The sequence below is a fragment of the Mixophyes fleayi genome, chromosome 9 (assembly GCF_038048845.1).
Source record: "Mixophyes fleayi isolate aMixFle1 chromosome 9, aMixFle1.hap1, whole genome shotgun sequence".
Lineage (NCBI taxonomy): Eukaryota > Metazoa > Chordata > Amphibia > Anura > Limnodynastidae > Mixophyes > Mixophyes fleayi.
Window position 1 is genome coordinate 49,369,498 of NC_134410.1, and position 18,597 is coordinate 49,388,094.

The 18,597-nt window shown below is 42.0% G+C and overlaps 1 protein-coding gene across 1 annotated transcript in view; it reads right to left on the reverse strand.

Moving 5' to 3' along the window:
• Positions 1-15,737, reverse strand: part of ALG13 (ALG13 UDP-N-acetylglucosaminyltransferase subunit) — a 94,092-nt gene extending 78,355 nt beyond the window's left edge. The window contains exons 1-4 of the mRNA XM_075186268.1: positions 15,170-15,737; positions 13,054-13,216; positions 11,503-11,641; positions 6,674-6,784 (exon numbers count right to left, since the gene is read on the reverse strand). Coding sequence (XP_075042369.1) covers positions 6,674-6,784; positions 11,503-11,641; positions 13,054-13,216; positions 15,170-15,253 — 497 coding nt within the window. The 5' untranslated portion in view covers positions 15,254-15,737. The remainder of the gene's footprint in view (positions 1-6,673; positions 6,785-11,502; positions 11,642-13,053; positions 13,217-15,169) is intronic.
• Between the last annotated feature and the right edge of the window lie 2,860 nt (positions 15,738-18,597).

Genomic DNA, 18,597 nt, shown 5'->3' on the forward strand with positions numbered 1-18,597 from the left:
AACATATTCTATTTTAACTTACTTTGTATGTGTTGGTCTTCTAATGGGGATTTTAAATTTGTGGTTTTGTCTGATATATATCGCTCAGCACTGAAGTCTCTCCCCAGTTTATTATTAATGAAGCATGGTCATTTACTTTAAAATAATCATGTACGGGAACATAAAAAAGAGTTAAAAATATTAACACTATAGAATCTGCTGGCGCTATATAAATAGATGTTGATGATGATTTATGCAGCCTCCCCCAATAGAACAATGTAAAGCAAAAGAAGAATAGAAATGTCAAATTTGTTTTATAAAATGTTTTGATGCACTTTCTTATATTTACAGTATGTGCAAATGTTTAGGCAGGTGTGGAAAAAAAGCTGCAAAGTAAGAATGCGTTCAAAAAATAGATGTGTTAATAGTTTATTTTTATCAATTAACAAAATCTAAATCAAATCACTATTTGGGTATATATTTACTAAACTTTGGGTTTGAAAAAGTGGAGATTTTGTCTATAGCAACCAATCAGGTTCTGTCATTTTGTAGAATGCGCTAAATAAATGAAAGCTAGAATCTGATTGGTTGCTATAGGCAGGCAGGTTTGAAAAAGTGGATACACTTTTTCAAACCCGCAGTTTAGTAAATATACCCCTTGGTGTAACCACCCTTTACCTTCAAAACAGCATCAATGCATTAATTCTTCTACGGACACTTGCACACAGTTTTTGAAGGAACTCTGCAGGGAGGTTGTTCCAAAAATCTTGTAGAACTAACCACAGGTTTTCTGTGGATGTAGGCTTTCTTAAATCCTTCTGTCTCTTCATGTAATCCCAGACAGACTCGATGATGTTGAGATCAAGGCTCTGTCCATATCATCATTCCAGGACTCATTGTTCTTCTTTACAATGAATATAGTTCTTAATGACATTGGCTGCATGTTTTGGGTACTTGTCCTACTGCAGAATAAAGTTGGAGCCAATCAGACACCTTCCTGATGGTTTTGCATGATGGATAAGTACCTGCCTGTATTTCCTCAGCATTGAAGAAACCATTAATAGTGACCAAATCCCCAACTCCATTTGCTGAAATGCAGCCCCAAAGTTGCAAGGAACCTCCACCATGCTTCAGTTGCCTGCAGACACTCATTATTGTACTGCTCTTCAGCCCTCAATTTACCATTAAATTTCAATTTCACTGTAATTACTTTAGGTTTTTTTCTTCTTCAAAGTTTCCAAATGTCCCTGGAAATGTCCCTTCTTCAGTATTGACCAATAGTACAAATCCTCTTATTCTGCACATTATTATTCACTGAGTTTAAAGTGAATAAATAGAATTGAAGGATTACTAAGCTCAATAAACATATAATGTTGGGGTTTATCATCATTTATTTATAAAGTGCCAGCAATTCTGTAGCACTGTACAGAGAATATCATCCAGATCAGTCCCTTTCCCAGTGGAGCTTACAGTCTAAATTCCCTAACACACACTAGTGTTAATTTTGTCTGCAGCCAGTTAACCTTCTAGTATGTTTTTGGAGCGTAGGAGGAAACTGGAGCACCCGGGGGAAACCAACGCAGAAATGGAAAGAACATACAAACTCCACACAGGTAAGGCCCTGATCGGGAATCGAACTCATGACTCCAGTGCTGTAAGGAAAAAGTGCTAACCACTGAACTACCATGCTGCCCATAGTTATTAAATGAAAAATGGGATCAGAGAGTTTGTCCAGACTATAACACCCCCCCCTCTGATACTTCCCTTTTAGGCCCTAATTATGAATTATGGAAAATGAGCAATCTGCTAAACATTTTCAGTGAGAAAAAGGGTGACTGTCTTCTAGGAACAAGGATATATGGGAGCACTACAGTCACAATGGGAGCTGTACAGCGTCAAGATCCACCTTGCCTTGACATTGCAGCAGATGGGCATTGTTTTCCCATCTACAAATAATGTTGTATGTATTTATTGCAACAATGAGAATATCCTGGAGCTACTCCTGCTATGCAATTACCACTATATGCTGAGCTGTCATACCATAAATTACATCCGTGCTCTCTCTTTAGGGACCCAATAGATCTGCTTGGGACCTACTATACTGATATATAAATATAGACAGACAGCTAAGGCTGGAATAGGCCAGGTTGATGTTCGTGCCTTTACTAGGTACTTGGAATAGTATGTAATTGTTAGATCACTCTATTAGTACACTCTGTTGGGATGTCATTGTATTATAGATTCTACAAAGTTCCTCCTGGCTGACTCTCACTTGCAATAGTACTACTGCCACTCTATATCTTACGTGCATTATTGCTTGGTTACAAAATATACGTTTGCACCTGAATGTTTCCTGCTACCCATGCACTACTACATCCTTCCATATTTACCACTAGTGTGGAGATTTCCATTGCATTCAACTCTCTTCTTTCCCCTCCCCCCTCCTATCCCACTCTCCCTTTCTGCCACTGACTTTGCCTCTTTTTTTCTCCTCCAAAATTGATGCTATCAGACCGGATATCTCCTCCTTGGTTCATTCTCCTGCAATCCCAATTGCTCTGCCTTCCTCTAACAACCAACTTTGGCCCTATCTTGAGTGAAGAAATCCACTCCCTCATTGTTTCCTCTCCCCCTCTCACCTCCTCTGCTTCTACAATGCTCACCTCTTCAATCTATCACTCTACACTGGCATCATCCCCTCTTCCTTTAAACATGCCTTTCATGTGCAAGCTAATTTTTAGGCATATAAATCTGCAAATATGTGTTTGTGAATTAGTTTCTATAGTGTGACATGGCTCAGAGAAGCTGTTTAGATCAAGGCATTTTGTTTATGTTAAACTACCCAGAGGGGGCTGGTAGATAAAAGCCTGGATCCATTGTAGCACCTTGTACCATTTATGGCAGGTCACAAATGTGAAAACCTTTGAAAATATCTCTTTCAAGACAATGAAATCTAACACATGTTTGGGAAGGCTCAGACATGCTGACTGCAGAGACAAGGGTATATGTTAATGACAAATTCAAACTGAATAGGGTCACAGGAAAATATCATATCATTTTCTCCAAAATCATACTTACCAGAGGCATGTGTGGTATGCAGATAAAGGGGAACTTATGACCTGTTGTGTGGAGGTAAAATCATGTTTGTAAGTCATACTGGTGAAAAGCTAGGACAGGGTAACAAAAACCTAACTTAGAAGGTGTTTCTACAGCAGAGTCATAAAACCCTAATTTGCATTCTCACAGACCATTTTGGTTCTAACATCACAGGAAGGGGGGCTGTGGGCCCTGCAGTGTGGTTTTAAAACTGCACTGTGACTGTTAGAATTTGTTCACTTTTGGGGAGTCAATCTGATTGAAGAGGGTCCCATTTTTCCTGCTTCTCCCAGCACCAGAAACTTGATTATAAGTGAGTTATCAATTCTGTTTTATCCTTTTTATTTTACAAGAAACAATTGCATTATATTTGTATGCCTTTTATTACCCGTTTAGCTTAAGCATTGTGGATGTATTTTCCATATTAAATTACATTTAATAAGTTCAAGTCTGTGTTCTTACAAATTCACGCACCAGTTTGGTCAAGACGCTACATAACTGAAACGAGGAGAACATTTGTGGTTTATGTTAACTCTGATTAAAGTAAATTGTGTTAGATTAATTCTAGGGCGAACCGAAGGCTTTGTAAATAAGAGTGTCAGCTCTTCATAAAAAAAAACCTTGGTTGTGGCATAGTCAGTACCGCAAAGCTAGTGTGTGGTATAGATAGGGAAGGATTTAATCATTTGAGACAGACCAGGTGGTTGTTTTTTGGTTAACCCTGTGTCACACACGCGTCATGCAGGCTCAGGTGAGTGCTGTTCGTGACAATGCCCTTATCTCTCCCATTCTCAAAAACCCAATCTTGACCTCACCACACTCGCTAACTATCGCCCCATCTCAGTTCCCTCCTTTGCCTCTAAATTACTTGAGAGATAGTCTGCAACCGCCTCACTAGGCACCTCTCAGACAATTCCCTCCTCGACCCTCTCCAAACTGGCTTCCGCCCCCTCCACTTCACTGAAACAGCCATGGCTAAAGTTACTAATGACCTTATCTCGGGTAAACAAAAGGCCACTTCTCCCTGCTCATGCTCCTGGACCTCTCTGCGGCCTTCAACACAGTTGACTACCTCCTCGTTGCAGACCCTTCTTTATCTCTGCCTCTCTGGCTCTGTCCTGCTTGGTTGACCTCTTACTTCACCAACTGCTCCTTCTGTTTCCATTTCTGGTTTATCCCCTACTCTTTTCACTCTACCCTACCTCCCTGGGTGATATCAGCACCTTTTGCTTTCGGTCTCCAATATCACCTCTAAGCGATGACATTCAACTCTACCTCTCTTCTCCTGATCCCCCTCCCCCCCCCCCCCGCTCCTCTCTTGTATATCTGACTGCCTCTCCATCTCCTCTTGGGTGCCTTCAAGTTTTATCAAAAATAACATCACTAGAACTCAGCAATGATGTCTTCCCTCCTTCTAGATCTATCACTGTTAACAATACCACTATCTCACCTGTTCCCCAATTCCGCTGCCTAGACATCACCCTTGACTCCTCTCTCTCCTTTGCAATATCACCGGCATCCAGCCTTTCCTTTCTCAGAATGCCACTAAAACCATTATCTATGCTCTCATTTCCCGTCTTGATTACTGTAACCTTCTCCTCACTGGCCTCCCCCTCTCACATCCTGCCCCCCTCAGGTCCATATTTAACACTGCTGCGACACTCATCTTTCCCTCCCACCGCTACCTCTCTGTCTTGCCTTACACTGGCTTCCTTTCCCCTACAGAATCCTTTTCAAACTCCTCACCTACAAGGCCCTCTCTCACTCCACTGCCCCTTACATCTTCAACCTCCTCTCTACCCATACCCCTGTGTTCCCTACGTACCCTTTTACGAAGGATTAGACATTATACAGGCGCCGGGTCCTTGCATTGCCCCCTTGATACCAGCAATGTAACTGTTGCCATTTTAAGTGACAACCATCACAGTGCCGGCTTGTTCTCCTGTTGGTGTTTAGAGCAAGCTTGCCGGAAATTTTGTCTGTAACTATTTCAGTAAGTCTCTATTTCGTACATGTCGGGATTAGAGGAATCAGCATTTTACTGTGGTTCTAAGTGATGTCACATTTTTCCTATTCGCAATAATGACTACCACCGATTAGATTCAAGTAAAGTGAGGTGCATTAGTTTCTAAACACCTTCCCTTTCCTGAAACAGTGTTACGGCTCACGCCCCAGAACCGCTGGGGCTCCTAGAACCGCTTCAGAGGTCTTCGCCTATAGGAACCGCTTTTCCCGTAGAGCTAGATGCGCTCACAGGTACTCTGATGCCTCCAGGTCTTGTACTCTAGTAGTAGGAGCTGATAACCTGAAAACGTAGCGCAGGTGTTCACACAGAGGTGGAGTGAAGATCCTGGCAAAGGTTTTGAGGGTCGCCGGCAATACAGTAGCGTCTAAGTCCAGGCCAGGGGTCAAACAGGTCACAGGCAATACGGCAGCGTCAGTATCCGAGCAATGGGTCAGGGTCACAGGCAAATAAGAGGCGTCAGAATCCAGGCAAGAGGTCAAGGGTCACAGGCAAAACAACGGTGTCAGTATCCAGGCAAGGGGTCAGCAACGATAATGGAAATAACAGGAGCAACAACAGAGCAGGAGAAGTATGCAGGGTAGCAGGCACTATAACAGGCAGGGAGGATTTGCCCCTTCCTGCCTTAAACACTAGTATGGACCAATGAAAACATTTGGCCACAGGAGGGATAATTAGCCACCTGAGGCTATTTCTTAATTTGCGCACGCGCCCGCCTGTCCTGGATGCAGTGGCGCGGCGCTACAGACTGAAGGCGTCCCAACCGTTGCCTTGGCAACGGCCGGGACAAACCGTAAGGGACGTCATGACGACGGCCGGGACGCTGGGGCAGAGAATCAATAGATTAATAGACCTGTTTGTCATGAGCCGCGGCGGCTCCGGGCACCACCGCGGCTCATGACAAACAGGTCTATTAATTAATCGTAACCTATCATTGGCTACTGTTACACATACCCCAAGATGCATCGTCACAGTACTCCCAATTTGATACCACCTGGTCCTCTAAATGAACAGCGTACTTTCAGGGAAGGAAACGTATTCTGTAGTTCAGGTACAGGATTCCGCTGACTGCCATCTCAGCTGTAACAGCACTATTTTGACACAAAGAGAAAGGGGCAGGGAATTTTAATGTTGTTTATTTTTAACCACAAGAGTTCCAGTGTTCCTCATGCAGCAGACCCGAGATCCACAAATATGGTACACTTTTGATGAACAGCCTTAGACATATTGTGCTGCATCTAATTATTGTCAGAGAAAGCCAGGCAAATATTAAACATTACAATAAATGGATAAATAAAAATAAAGCTTAAAAGAAAGTCTACATTTTATTAATAAATACAATAGGGTACAGTAGTTCTTACATGAAATAAGCATGCCCAGCATTATTATGTAAATGGTTATACATACATTAAAAAATGATCAGAGCAATTAAATATTGCTTCCTCTTAAACAATAAAATTTACACTTATTTTTTTGTTTTTTTACAAAAAATGTTTCTGTCAATGTATGAAAACTATACAGCTATCCATATTTTTTTAACAGTATTTTCGCAATATTTGTTCATGTGTTTGCTGCTATCTAAGGCCCACTGCTTTATCCAAAAATTCTGCAAAGACTTCTGGTTGGCCTGGAAGAAAACTTTTCAAAGCCGACAGATCCATTGACTTGAGTGTTGTCCCAAGTGTGCTATGTGAAAACAAAAAGGAACAAGACCCTATGTTACACATGCAAGTGTAAAGGTATAATAATTTTAAAAAAGCAAACTATTTTAATACTACAGATAACATGGTAATAAAACAAAAGATATATCACTCCAGCTGTTATCACAAATGTTACTTTGGCCAGGTAGTACAATTAGTTACATATTGCCTAGGTCAGTGGTGGGCAGAGGGTGGCCCATCAAGCCTTCACCTGCGGCACCCCAGACTGCTGTTCCCGGTCTTATTCTCTGCTTTGTTATGAAGCAGAGAATAAGGCATAACAGATGCAACACAACAATGGCTTCTGCGCGGCCCTGTTGAAGGTTGGATTGTCACACATGCGGCCCTTGAGTTAAGCCAGGCTGCCCACCACTGGCCTAGATACTCTGTCTAACAATGTGGATAACGTTAGCCTGAAGACAGCTAATCTAGGGGACTTCAGAGAAATAGAAATACTGGTGCTACGTATACAGTTAAATATCTCACATGAACATTTATGAACCAAAGGACAATCCCATAGCAAATAACAAAATGTACCTCCTGCACAGTACATTTCAGAAAGGTCGCATGAGCCCCTAAACAAAATGTACCTTATGCAGTATGTTAACCCTCTATTTACTGAAATTTAGCAAAAAGTAGCTTCTCAAACAGTAAATCCATTCCTCATCCGTTTTAGATCCTAGTCAACTTCCCATTTTGAACAGAGTGCTGAGAGGATATTCCAATCTAGCCCATCAGACCTGTACCACAACAGTTTATTAAAACAATAATGGCATTTTTGTACTTAAGTTAAATCATTTTCTCTTAATCCATGGGGGACATTGGAGACATTGGGGTATATGTGGGAGTGAGGAGAACGAGACAGACAGCAAGACAGAGAGAGAGGTAATCCTAAACCCGAACATGAAGACGTCCCAAAGCTGTCCCTAAGGAAGAGAATGCTCCTCATCAGTGCATAGTACCTTGCAACCAAGAGAAACATTTCTACATGCAAAAGTGTCATATCTATAGAATTTCGTAAAACTGAAGCACCCAGCCGGAAGGCCCATGAGGCATTCACAGAGTGCATAGAATGGGCGCTCACGTCCCCAGGAACAGGTTGACTGTTGCTGATGAAAGCCTGACGGACTTAATCCATCTGGTAATAGATTATTAAGAGGCTATTATTTGGCATATATTGAACTGCCTCTTGATCACCTTATATCCTGGAGCCACTACACAACCAAGATTGGATCTATAAAGAATTGGATTGGAGAAGAAAGAGGATTCAAAGGAGAAAAAAAACGAAAAGACCCCTATTGAAGCTGATTTTTCGCCTGCATGTTGATGTAAGCATAATACCAAAGGGGATCATAATACATCTACCCATGTAATAATATAAGATATGGGATTATTGTAAAGACTTGCTGAACTATTTATTCTGTTACATAAGGTATATGTGTTTTATCTGGAAAAATATCTTCTGATGTCCAGTGTGTACCCTATCTGACAAAAAACTGAGCGCCACTGGACAAACTTTTTTATGTTCTTTAATATTGTATTGGTTTAGTTGTATTCCATTAAGTTTGTTCACGGCTGCTGTGGTTGTTGAAGCGCCCTAAATCTACTTTTGTGTTATTTAGAAGCTGGCCAACCTCTCTTCAGTGCATCATACAGAACCAAGAGATCATTTGAACAGCTCACCTCCTCGGTCCTCTGAATGTAGACAAGCAAGGCATGTAAAAGATCCAGCCAAAGGGGTAAAAACTGAAACCACAGGTTTCATCCTGAGAAGAATCCTATCCTTGTGAAAAATCATGAAAGGGCATTTGCAAGACAAGACCCCTAATTCCGAGACTCTGCAATTTTTAATTCCGCTGACTGCAAGGACTGTTTGTATATGTAGCACTTCCTGGAGAAGTGGCTGAACCTCAGGTAATAATGCCAGCTTATTACCAAAAATGCTGACACTTGGACTTTTAAAGTACTGAGCCTGAGGCCCCAATCCAAACCACCTGGGATTACCTCAAAGAAGAAAAACATTTTGCTCAAGACTAATGTGCACTGACAATTTATTTTTGGCCAGGGTGGACTAAAATAGATTCTAAATACAGAGGCTCTTCTGCACTGACAGAAACATCTGCTTCTGAAGAGTGTCAATTAGCAAGCACAATAAAAACCATGCTTTGGGAAGGGACCAGGTTGGATTTTTTTCAAGTTTAGGATCCATCCGTGGGACTTCAAAGTCTTAACAGTCACTATCACTTGGCTGAGAAGTAAGACTGGGGAGCTCACCTTTATCAAAGGTCATCCAGATCGGGGATCACTGTTGCCCCTGAGGTCCGCAGAAAATGAGCTTGGTGAAAACCCTTGGGGCCGTAGACAAGCTGAATGGTAGGGTCCTGAAGCGGAAATGCTGTGACTTCACAGCGAACTTGAGGAGACATTGCTGCCCCTCCAATATCGGCACGTGCAGGTAGGCGTCTTCTATGTCCACGGACACTATGAACTTCCACTGCTCCATTCTGCCGATTACAGATCTCAGAGACTCCATTTTGAACTTGTCCACATGCAGATGGATGTCCAAGGATTATAAATGTAGAATTGGTCTGAATTCTGAACTAAGAAAAGATTGGATTAAAATTCCCGTCTTCTTTCCTTTTCTTGGACCTGACTGATAACTCAGAAAGACAGAGGAGACTGAATGGCTTCTCTGAGAGCCAGTCTTTTTTCGTCTGGTCTGCTGGTAGGCCTGTAGCGAAAAATCTATTTGGGTGGAGACCTCCTGAGGTCTATAATGTATTCACTTAAGACAATTCCTCTGACATTGAATAGAACCAACTGTCCTGGAGCAGGAGGGCACCCACAACAGAGGCCCCTGGGTGGGTGGGCATCCAGCCTGTCACACCACCTTTTTATCAGAAGGCTTGAAAACTGGGCACATGCTGCCCAAGACTGCTTCCTTCTCTGCTGGTTTCCACAGGGTACCGAAGTTTGGGTCCTATATGACTTCTAGGCTTTCCTGGGGGACAGCCAGGAAAAGATTATAGGCCTAGGAGTATTGTATGAAAGGAACACCTATAGCCAAGGACATAATCTTGTCTAACTCCGAGCCAATCTCCCCTGAAAAGAGTAAGGAATCCAAATTCTTTTTGGATTCTGCATCAGTGCGCCATGCTCTCAACTAAAGAGGGCTTTGGGCTGCTATCACCTAGGCTGAAATCCTGGCCACCACCAGACGTGCATCAATAGTGGGCTCTCCTAGGTATTCTGCCACATCCCAGATGTGGTCTCAGAGGAAAAGCAAGTCAGATGTGGGTCTGCCTGAATGTAGGCCCTCCTCCTGCTGGTCTGTTCACCTTTCCACTGCCTTGCTACCCCATGCTAAGACCAGGGTGGGTCGAAGCACAGCCCTTGCTGCTGAAAAAATTGATTTAGGGATAACTCATCTTTTTGTCCGTGGTGTCCTTAAGGGTAGCTGCTCCTGGAACCAGGATAATGGTAGATTTAGATAGGCGCGCCACAGGGGCATCAACCAGGGGTATAGAGACTGGAGCATTGAAGACATCTGGAACCTGTGATCTGGGATTCTCCAGACTTCACTTAAAAGGTTCCTTACTTTTCTGAATGTTCAGTACCTGCCGAACAGTCTTAACCAAGGCCTCTACACCATGTGATGGAAGTGGAATCTTTTTCTGCTATTGAGGATGATTCTGGGTCAGAAAATTCAAACACCTTACCTTCCCCATGAGAAGAGAGTTGCGACGCAGAAACTTCCCAGGAACACAATGCCACTGGTAGCAGGTGTCTCCGGGACATGGAAGTGGATGTGGAATATCTGTCCGGGAGCATCTGCTCCAATGACGAGGACACCTATAATAACCCCTGAACAGTCTTAGCAATTTTCTGGGCTAAGACTGCTCCTGCTGAAGTCCCCAGGACAGAATCTGAGGGACCCTGATTTGGGGGTTGGGGAAGGGTGTTTTCCTCGGGATGAGAAATGGGAGAAGAGGACAGAGGTTCTCTGCTCGGCTGTCTACTAGCAAGCAGTTGCTAGGAAAGTTCTGTCATGGCCTGAACCATCGATTGTGCCCAAACCAGTTCCACCACCTTTGCTGAGCCTTCGCCTTACACGCTGGACGCAATGCCTCCAGGTCTGCCTGTGCACACTGAAGCTTAGAATTTGCACTTAGTTGTTACACTTGGAGCAGGCGAAAAATGTTGTCACCGCTCACCCTGTAGAGAGAGGGCCCTAGAGGCGTTACCCTTCACAGACATACTTAAGTGAGGGAGGAAAACAAAGTACAGGTTACATGCAATCACATACACAGTCATGTTTTGAATGCTTAAACGTTGAGAAAGTTAAGATGTGAGGGTACACACTCAGGGGGATGGTGTAACACCAGGAGTGTGGGTATGTTACACAGAACAGTCACACATGCTCACTTAGAGGGTGAGCAACAAGTGCAAGAGTAGACAGAAACATATAAATAATAACACACTCAATAAATTAGGCAATACAATAATATTTACACACTCTCAGAGAGGATGTAATGATAATCAAGTACCCCAATATCTCCCATAGGATGAAGGAGAAATAATGAATGAAATATAAAGGAGCATTATAAAATTTTCTACTGTTACTACAGGTCTGTATGTATTGAGGTGCAGTGTTTAATTTTCCAGCATATCATGAGCTTGGCATTGTAAGTCTCTATGCAATACCTGCATGTACAGTAATAGAGATGTCCATCTTTATTTAGTTGCTTTGCTAGTTCAAGCTGGTGGTTGGACATTAGTTTTTCATTGATCACAACAATAAGAGGTTTTCTCTCTCCAAGTGTTTCTAAGCAGCTTCCAGCACCTAAGCCAAAATATGAACATCAGCAATATAAGAGATGAGGACAAACAAACTGTTGGAGTTAACAAATAGAGAACCAAGGGCATATAATGTACAGATTTGTAGATAATTCTTTATTTTCCCAACTGCACAGCAATATTGAAATAAAAATTTGCTCCCACTTCTCAAATGTAAACACATGGGTACAAGTACTATTTGATCATTCACCTATCACGCCTTAAAACTTTTTTTTTGTTCAATAAAAAAAAAAAATATGTACAGCTTGTTTACACATAGCATTAGGAAAAATTGTACTAATAAAACATGAAATCTAATGTGAGCTTTAGACTTTTATTCTGTCATGACTGCACTTTTCATGCAGGCTACTCTTGTCACTTCAATCTATTCTACTGGCAGCATGTGCTAACGCCTGGTAAGTAGGTTGTACCTTGTTATATGTAATGTTAACATTTTAGAATACAATGTTGGATAAGTGTGAACGGTCCTTGAAGCAAAAAGCTTCAGACATTGTAAAAATCGTCAGTGAATGTACTTTAATGTATTCATGCAGTAAGTGTATTTACATTGAGAACATTTATAAAACCAGTGTCTGGCGATAACTGAAATGTGTGCGTGTTTTGTGCAGTCCTATAAAATATATGTAATTCTTCTATATATTCATGGAGTCCCTTCGTGACTGAGGAGACACTTTTAATGACCACAACAATATTTCTATTTTTTGGCCTGTGTTGACTTTTAACAACTTTTATGTTTCTAAGTTAACTGAGTGGATTTTATTTATATTTCTCGTTGGGAGAATGGTCAAAAACACAAAAATACGGTTTCCTGAATTTGTCCCATACTTCGTTTTAGAAATTGGTGTAATACAAGAAAACTGATATTGACTAGTTCCCCAGAGTACTATGTATAAGTCGTTATCTCAAGGTCAGGGGTAGTCATAGGGCTAAGAACAATTGTCTGTTTTTATTTTGTTCTTTCCTTTTTTTTTAAGCAGCGAAAAACCTTGAGGAGTCACTTAAGATTCAAATAAGACTCTGTTTTCAGCACAATCTGACCCAATGCAAACTCCATCTAATAGTAAATACAGAAATTACAATTAGATACTTTTCCCACAGTAATTTTACTAATGCTTTGCTGCTACATGGGAGGCCAAAGCTGACATTGCTTGCGTCATCCAGCTTGCATGTTGAGTGGCAGTATTCACCTGTATGTGACCAGATTAAGACATTAATCTTCTGACATCGGTTACTCTTACTCTTGGGGTCAAGACCCACACATTTGTATCAAACCATTTATGATGTATCCTCATTCTTTCCTTTTTTTAAATTTAAATATATTTATCATGTATTTTTATTTTCTACAATGATCTAATTTGCTATCAAGTACACTTATCACATGAGAAAGGCATATAGTACCTGCATGGCTTATAACCAGATCAGCATTCCTAATATCTTCTGCAAGGGAGTCCTTATATCTGAAAACCTCCAGGGTAAAATCCGATGTATTGTTGAACTCTGTTTCTAGTGTTCCCCTCCCAATCTGAAGAATCAGTCTGTCATAGCCAAGGTCTTTGAAAATCTGGAGTGAATAAGAGTAACATGTTATCATTCATCTGCCCTTTTGGAATGTTCGATTCAACATTATAGCTGTTGCCTCTTTATTACATATTTTTCTACAAAACAGCCTTTTTTCTACAAAAACTCCCTTGATTAATGGGCTATCTAACCCCTCTCCCATCAGTAACAGCTGCTTCTCTAGTCATAAGAGCTTAAAGAAATTTAAATGTACACAAGATAAAGCAGTGATGGGCAACAGGTGGCCCTACGAGCCTACACCTGTGCCCCCAGCTTCTTCCTGCTTTACTGTCAGATTTATTATAGCATATAACTCTTGTTTAAAACGCCTGCTTATATATTATTACAGATAGGTATAGTTTTCTTTGATTAAATTTGTTGTTTTAACTTATAACTGAGATTAAGGGTAATGTGCGGCCCTTTTGATGGTTAGATGGGCGCACCATGCGGTCCCTGAAGTGTATCAAGTTGCCCATTAAACCGATTTAGACATTTTTTAAGGACTATCTGAAATTCTAAATCTTCTATTAAGCTATATTTACTTTAAACTAGAGGTCATTTAAATATAATAGTTTTGAAACAGACCCAAAGAAATGCACCATAGGGAAAAACTGGCTAAAACTCTTAGAAGCATAATTAGGTTTGTTGATCGCGATTACGTGCGGTAGCACAAGTTCCGTTACCGCAACAGTGCAGATTTCCGTGCGCACACCATAGTGTTGCTAAGGGACATCGCGATGTTGCAATATTGTATTGTCACTTTACATGCGCAGCCGTGCCTAATCCCGATCACCAATCCTAATTGAATATATCCCTTAAAGTGTACCTACTGCCTATACACAGTGAATGCAGACACATTTTGTGGGCTGAGCCAATAACCAGCAGAATGCAGCTTTTAAATTCAATAGAAACTAGTTCTGCATACTTTAGTAAGATCACTAGTTCCTAATAATTTGATAGATGTACCCTATGAAAAATGGTTGTACCCACAAAATGATTCCCTCCACCGCAGGGGCAGACCTAAAAAATTTTTTGGGGTGGGGGGGGTTTGCATAGCCACGTCCCTCTTTCTCTCTGACTGGTTGGTCCCGGTGGTCGGACCTCTCCACCACAATTTAATTGGATGAAGATTGCTGATAGGGGATGTGACTGACCCGATCGCCCCCCCTTTGGATCCGCCAGTGATCCATTGTGTGCAGGTCAAATGACCCTTATTTTTAGTTTCAGAAGAGCAAAAATGTCATCTGAAAGATCATGCAATTTACATTATTCTACAGAAATATGCACTATTTTTTAGATATCCATTGTAAGGCTTTATATTTAGATTGTGAATTGCATGTGTCTGAATTTACACCCCCACTGTTACCTTACCGCACACTGATGTTTGTGGCTCTGATGTGTTCTGCGCCATCGTTTATAAGCCACATGAACCCAGCATTTATCTGCTGTTTGTCACTGCACAAAGCAGGCAGTCATACCATTGTGTTCCTACCGCAAGTGTTAATAAACTCAGGGATTGAAATGTAATATTTCAAATTCACAAAGATTTGAATTTTACTTATTTTTTAATGAGAAATTTTGCCTTAATCACTGTTTTATACATGACACTGGAATATACATTGCATTAATGTTCAGCAGTATACTATGCCTATCCCTGCTTAAAGCACAGGAGTTGTCAACATCAATGAATGAATTAATTCAGCTTAGTAGGCTGCACATGGAAACCACATCGAAATGTGTATTATAAGGTTTTGAAATGGCTTAGATTAACTGCCTTAAAACAGTTTACAGAGCACACACTCGGTTTGCTGAAAACAGTTGTTATATTTTGGTCTCAGAGCTGAATTATTGACCCAAGGAAACGCAAACCCGGACACTAAATGGAGGTTGCTGTTAAAGGGGCAGTTACAGTATACACAGCTGCCGGAGATAAATACTCTAATCTTATTCGGCTTACAGTGATATTTTGCTCAGTAGAGACACATGAGATCAGCTCATCAAAGCTCGTAGTCCCCACAGTCACAAACACAGTCCTCCCCATACTGCAGGTCCCAGGGATCAGCTGATTGTGTCCTATAAAGCGGCTTCTACAGCACTTCCTGTAAGATGAGAGCCAGCTCCTGATTGGTTAGAGCTGTCAGCATTCTATTGGTCTTACTTGTGTCGTTGTTTATCACTGGCTCTCCTGACTCTGCTCAGCATATGATAAAGGTAGATGTCGTTAGCTGTTACTTCTACACTGAGCAGAGTGCAGACTGCCAACCTGTGTCTGGTATCTCAGAGCTCCCAACATTGAGACAGGCAGAATCAGTAATAAACCCCGCCCAGATCGTTCCCAAAACGCACACAGACTCCGCCCATAGCTAATGCTGTCTGAATAAATATAAACGTTTTTATGCAATTACAAGCAAAATTTATAAGGGAAACGTGCTGTATGCTACATGGATGCTGACACAGTAAATGTAACGCATATGTTTCTTTGCATGGTGGGGTCAGTGTGTAGTAGCAGTGAGCTATCAATGCAAATACTGTTTTGTATGGACTATACTGTAAAAACAATTAATCTTTCTAGTTTAAATCTTTATACAAATTTAAGGGACCAACTATAGACTTATATTAGACCCAATCTGCCAGACACACAGGGCCTGAATGATGAAGGAATGCAAAGTGAATGCAATTTGTGTGTTTTTTTTATTTTAAATGGAAGGATAATACAAGCAGGTGGGGTGACAAATCCTTCCCAGCCTTGTATTAATCCTGTCTATTGTCTGGTATCCCTTGTTGTGTCTGTACCCTGTTTATTATTTTTTATTATTGTAGATTTGTAAGGCGCCACAATGCTTGGCAGCGCCGTAAAGTGGGGAAAACAACATACATAAAACAGGGACATACAAGGAAAACAATGCAATTGCAGACATGAAAACAAATTGTAGGAAGGGTCCAACTCATGAGAGAATTTACAATCTAATTGGAAAAGTTCACAGCTGAGACAAGAGATGCCAATGTAGCTCAGAGGGGAGATTGGGACAGTTGTGAGGGTGTATTAGTGTGGGTAGTATAGTTGGGAGTAGGTTAAACTCTAATAAAGAGATTGGTTTTCAGAAAGCTGTTAATGAGTTGAAGGCGTATAGTCAGTTTGATATGGTATGGTGAGTAATTCCATAAGTGGGTAGCATTTTTGAGGCATTAGTGAGAAGTGGTTGCCAGAGAAGACACATGGCACAGGTTGGAGGCAGATTAAGAGGGATAGAGGGATAATTTGAAATGTATGAAGGGGTGGTGGTGTTGAGGGCTTTCTAGGTAAGGGTGAGTAATTTGAATCGGATTTTGGAGGACTCTGGAAGCCAGTGTAGGGATTTGCAATAAGGTGCAATAGATGGGGAGTGGCAAGAGGAGAAGATCAGTCTTGCTGTGGCATTTAAGATGGATTGCAGTAGGGATAGGTGAGTGAAATACCAGATAGCAGAAGTCTGCAGTAGTCAATGAAAGAGATGATGAGAGAGTGGATAAGAGTTTTGGTATCTTCGTAGGAATAGGGTGTATTCTTGCAATATTTCATAGGTGGAGGTGACAGGAGAGAGGCTGGATATGAGGAATAAAGCAGAGGGCAGAGTCAAGTTCGACACCATAGCAGTGCACTTGGGAGACTACTTCAATTCTGGTGTTATTGACGGTGAGGGATATTTCAGGGTAGGTGGTGAAGGGAAGATGATACGCTCTGTTTTGGACATGTTGAGCTTTAGGTAGTAATGGAACAATCATATGAAGATAGTAAAGAGACAGTTGGTTAGACAAGATAATACAGAAGGGGAAAAGGTTATGGGCTGTGAGTAGGGGCGGGCTGACCGGGGGGCAGGGGGGCAGCTCAGTCAGGCCGCTATTAGGGCCGGGGGGTTGGCCGGCTGGCCGCACCCCGGATGCAACATACCACATTTTTACCCGCGATGCGGCCGTGTCATGTGATGCGGCCGTCTGTGTGCCCCCCGGGCTTCTCTCTCCCAGCCCGCGCCTGGCTGTGAGGGGGAAGGATGTGAAGGTGTCAAAGTGGCAAAAGGGGATAGTAGTGGATACTAGAGAAGTGAAATATGTTTTTTTGGCAATGGAAAGGACAGTACTGTAAGATTAAAGGATGGAAGGAGCGATATTTCCTCCAGTGGCGCTCAGGAGTGCAGGATCACTTGGAGGTAGTGGGTTTGTTTGGTATGTCATGGTTGAGGTTTGTAACTTTAGAGACTATATGTGGTAGCTGGAGCTGTATTGTCTAGGGTTGACGTGAGTGTTATATTGTAGAAAAAGGCAGCTTGAACAGAGCAGGACATTCATAGATGAAAGTAGTTGTTTTAGTGAAAATGAGAATTGGATCCAAAGAGTATTTAGTTGTTGCTGTGTGTTTGTGGATTTGGGAGCATGAGGTAAGGTGAGGCCGAAGGAAAGGAGGTTGTGGATGGAGAGCTGAAGGCAAAGTTGGAGCAAGTAGAATGCCTACTCCACCACAGTGTCTGTTTCCCAGTCTGGGAGTGTGGCTGAGGGAGAGTCCCCCACAGGAGAGAGCTGCAGGCGATGTAGTGTCAGAGGAGATAAGCCAGGTTTCTGTAATGGCCAGGAGGTTGAGGGATTTTTAAATGAATAGATCATGGATAGATACAAGTTTGTTACAGACAGATCTTGCTTTTCCATAGGGCACAGGAAAAAGGGAGGGTAGTGGAGATATGGAAGTGTGAGGTGAATGAACAGTTTTGGGGTAGAACAAGGAGCATGAGCAGATAGTGGGGGCTGAAAGGGGCCCAGGTTTGGGTGAGATGTCACCAGGAGCTATGAGAAGGAGTAGGGAACGAACGGGGGCATGCAAGGATGATTTGTGATTGTCAGATCTGCATTACGGTGAACTCTGCTTATTCCTTTCTTCATGGCAGGGGTGCTCTTAGCCCTGACAAGGGATCCATGTCAGTTTTCACAATGTTTTGGCAATGATTCAGCTTGTCTTAATTGCAGATCTCCTGCGCTGACCTCCTTGTCCTGGCTTCGCCAGCGAACTAAAGATGGCGCCCGGTGCAACAGCCGTCATATATAACAGTCGGTGTGCCAGCGCTACATCGTATTGGCTTGCCAGAAATTCTGATTGGCTCACCTTTCTGGTCGCTGATTGGCTGACAGGGAATCATTGCTGATTTGCTGCCGCCAGTGCTGGATCCTAGAGCAGGTAAGTCTTCTTGACTTATCTTCTTCCTCCTTCAGCCTTCTTCACGGACTCCGGGGGACACCTTTCTACACAACTCTGTTCCATAGTTGTTTTTGCATATTGTTGGTAAAAGATGACTGTTTCTTAACTTATGAAATGTCATGAAATGTTTCTCCACTCCGTTGTTCATTTTCTTTTTCCTTTTT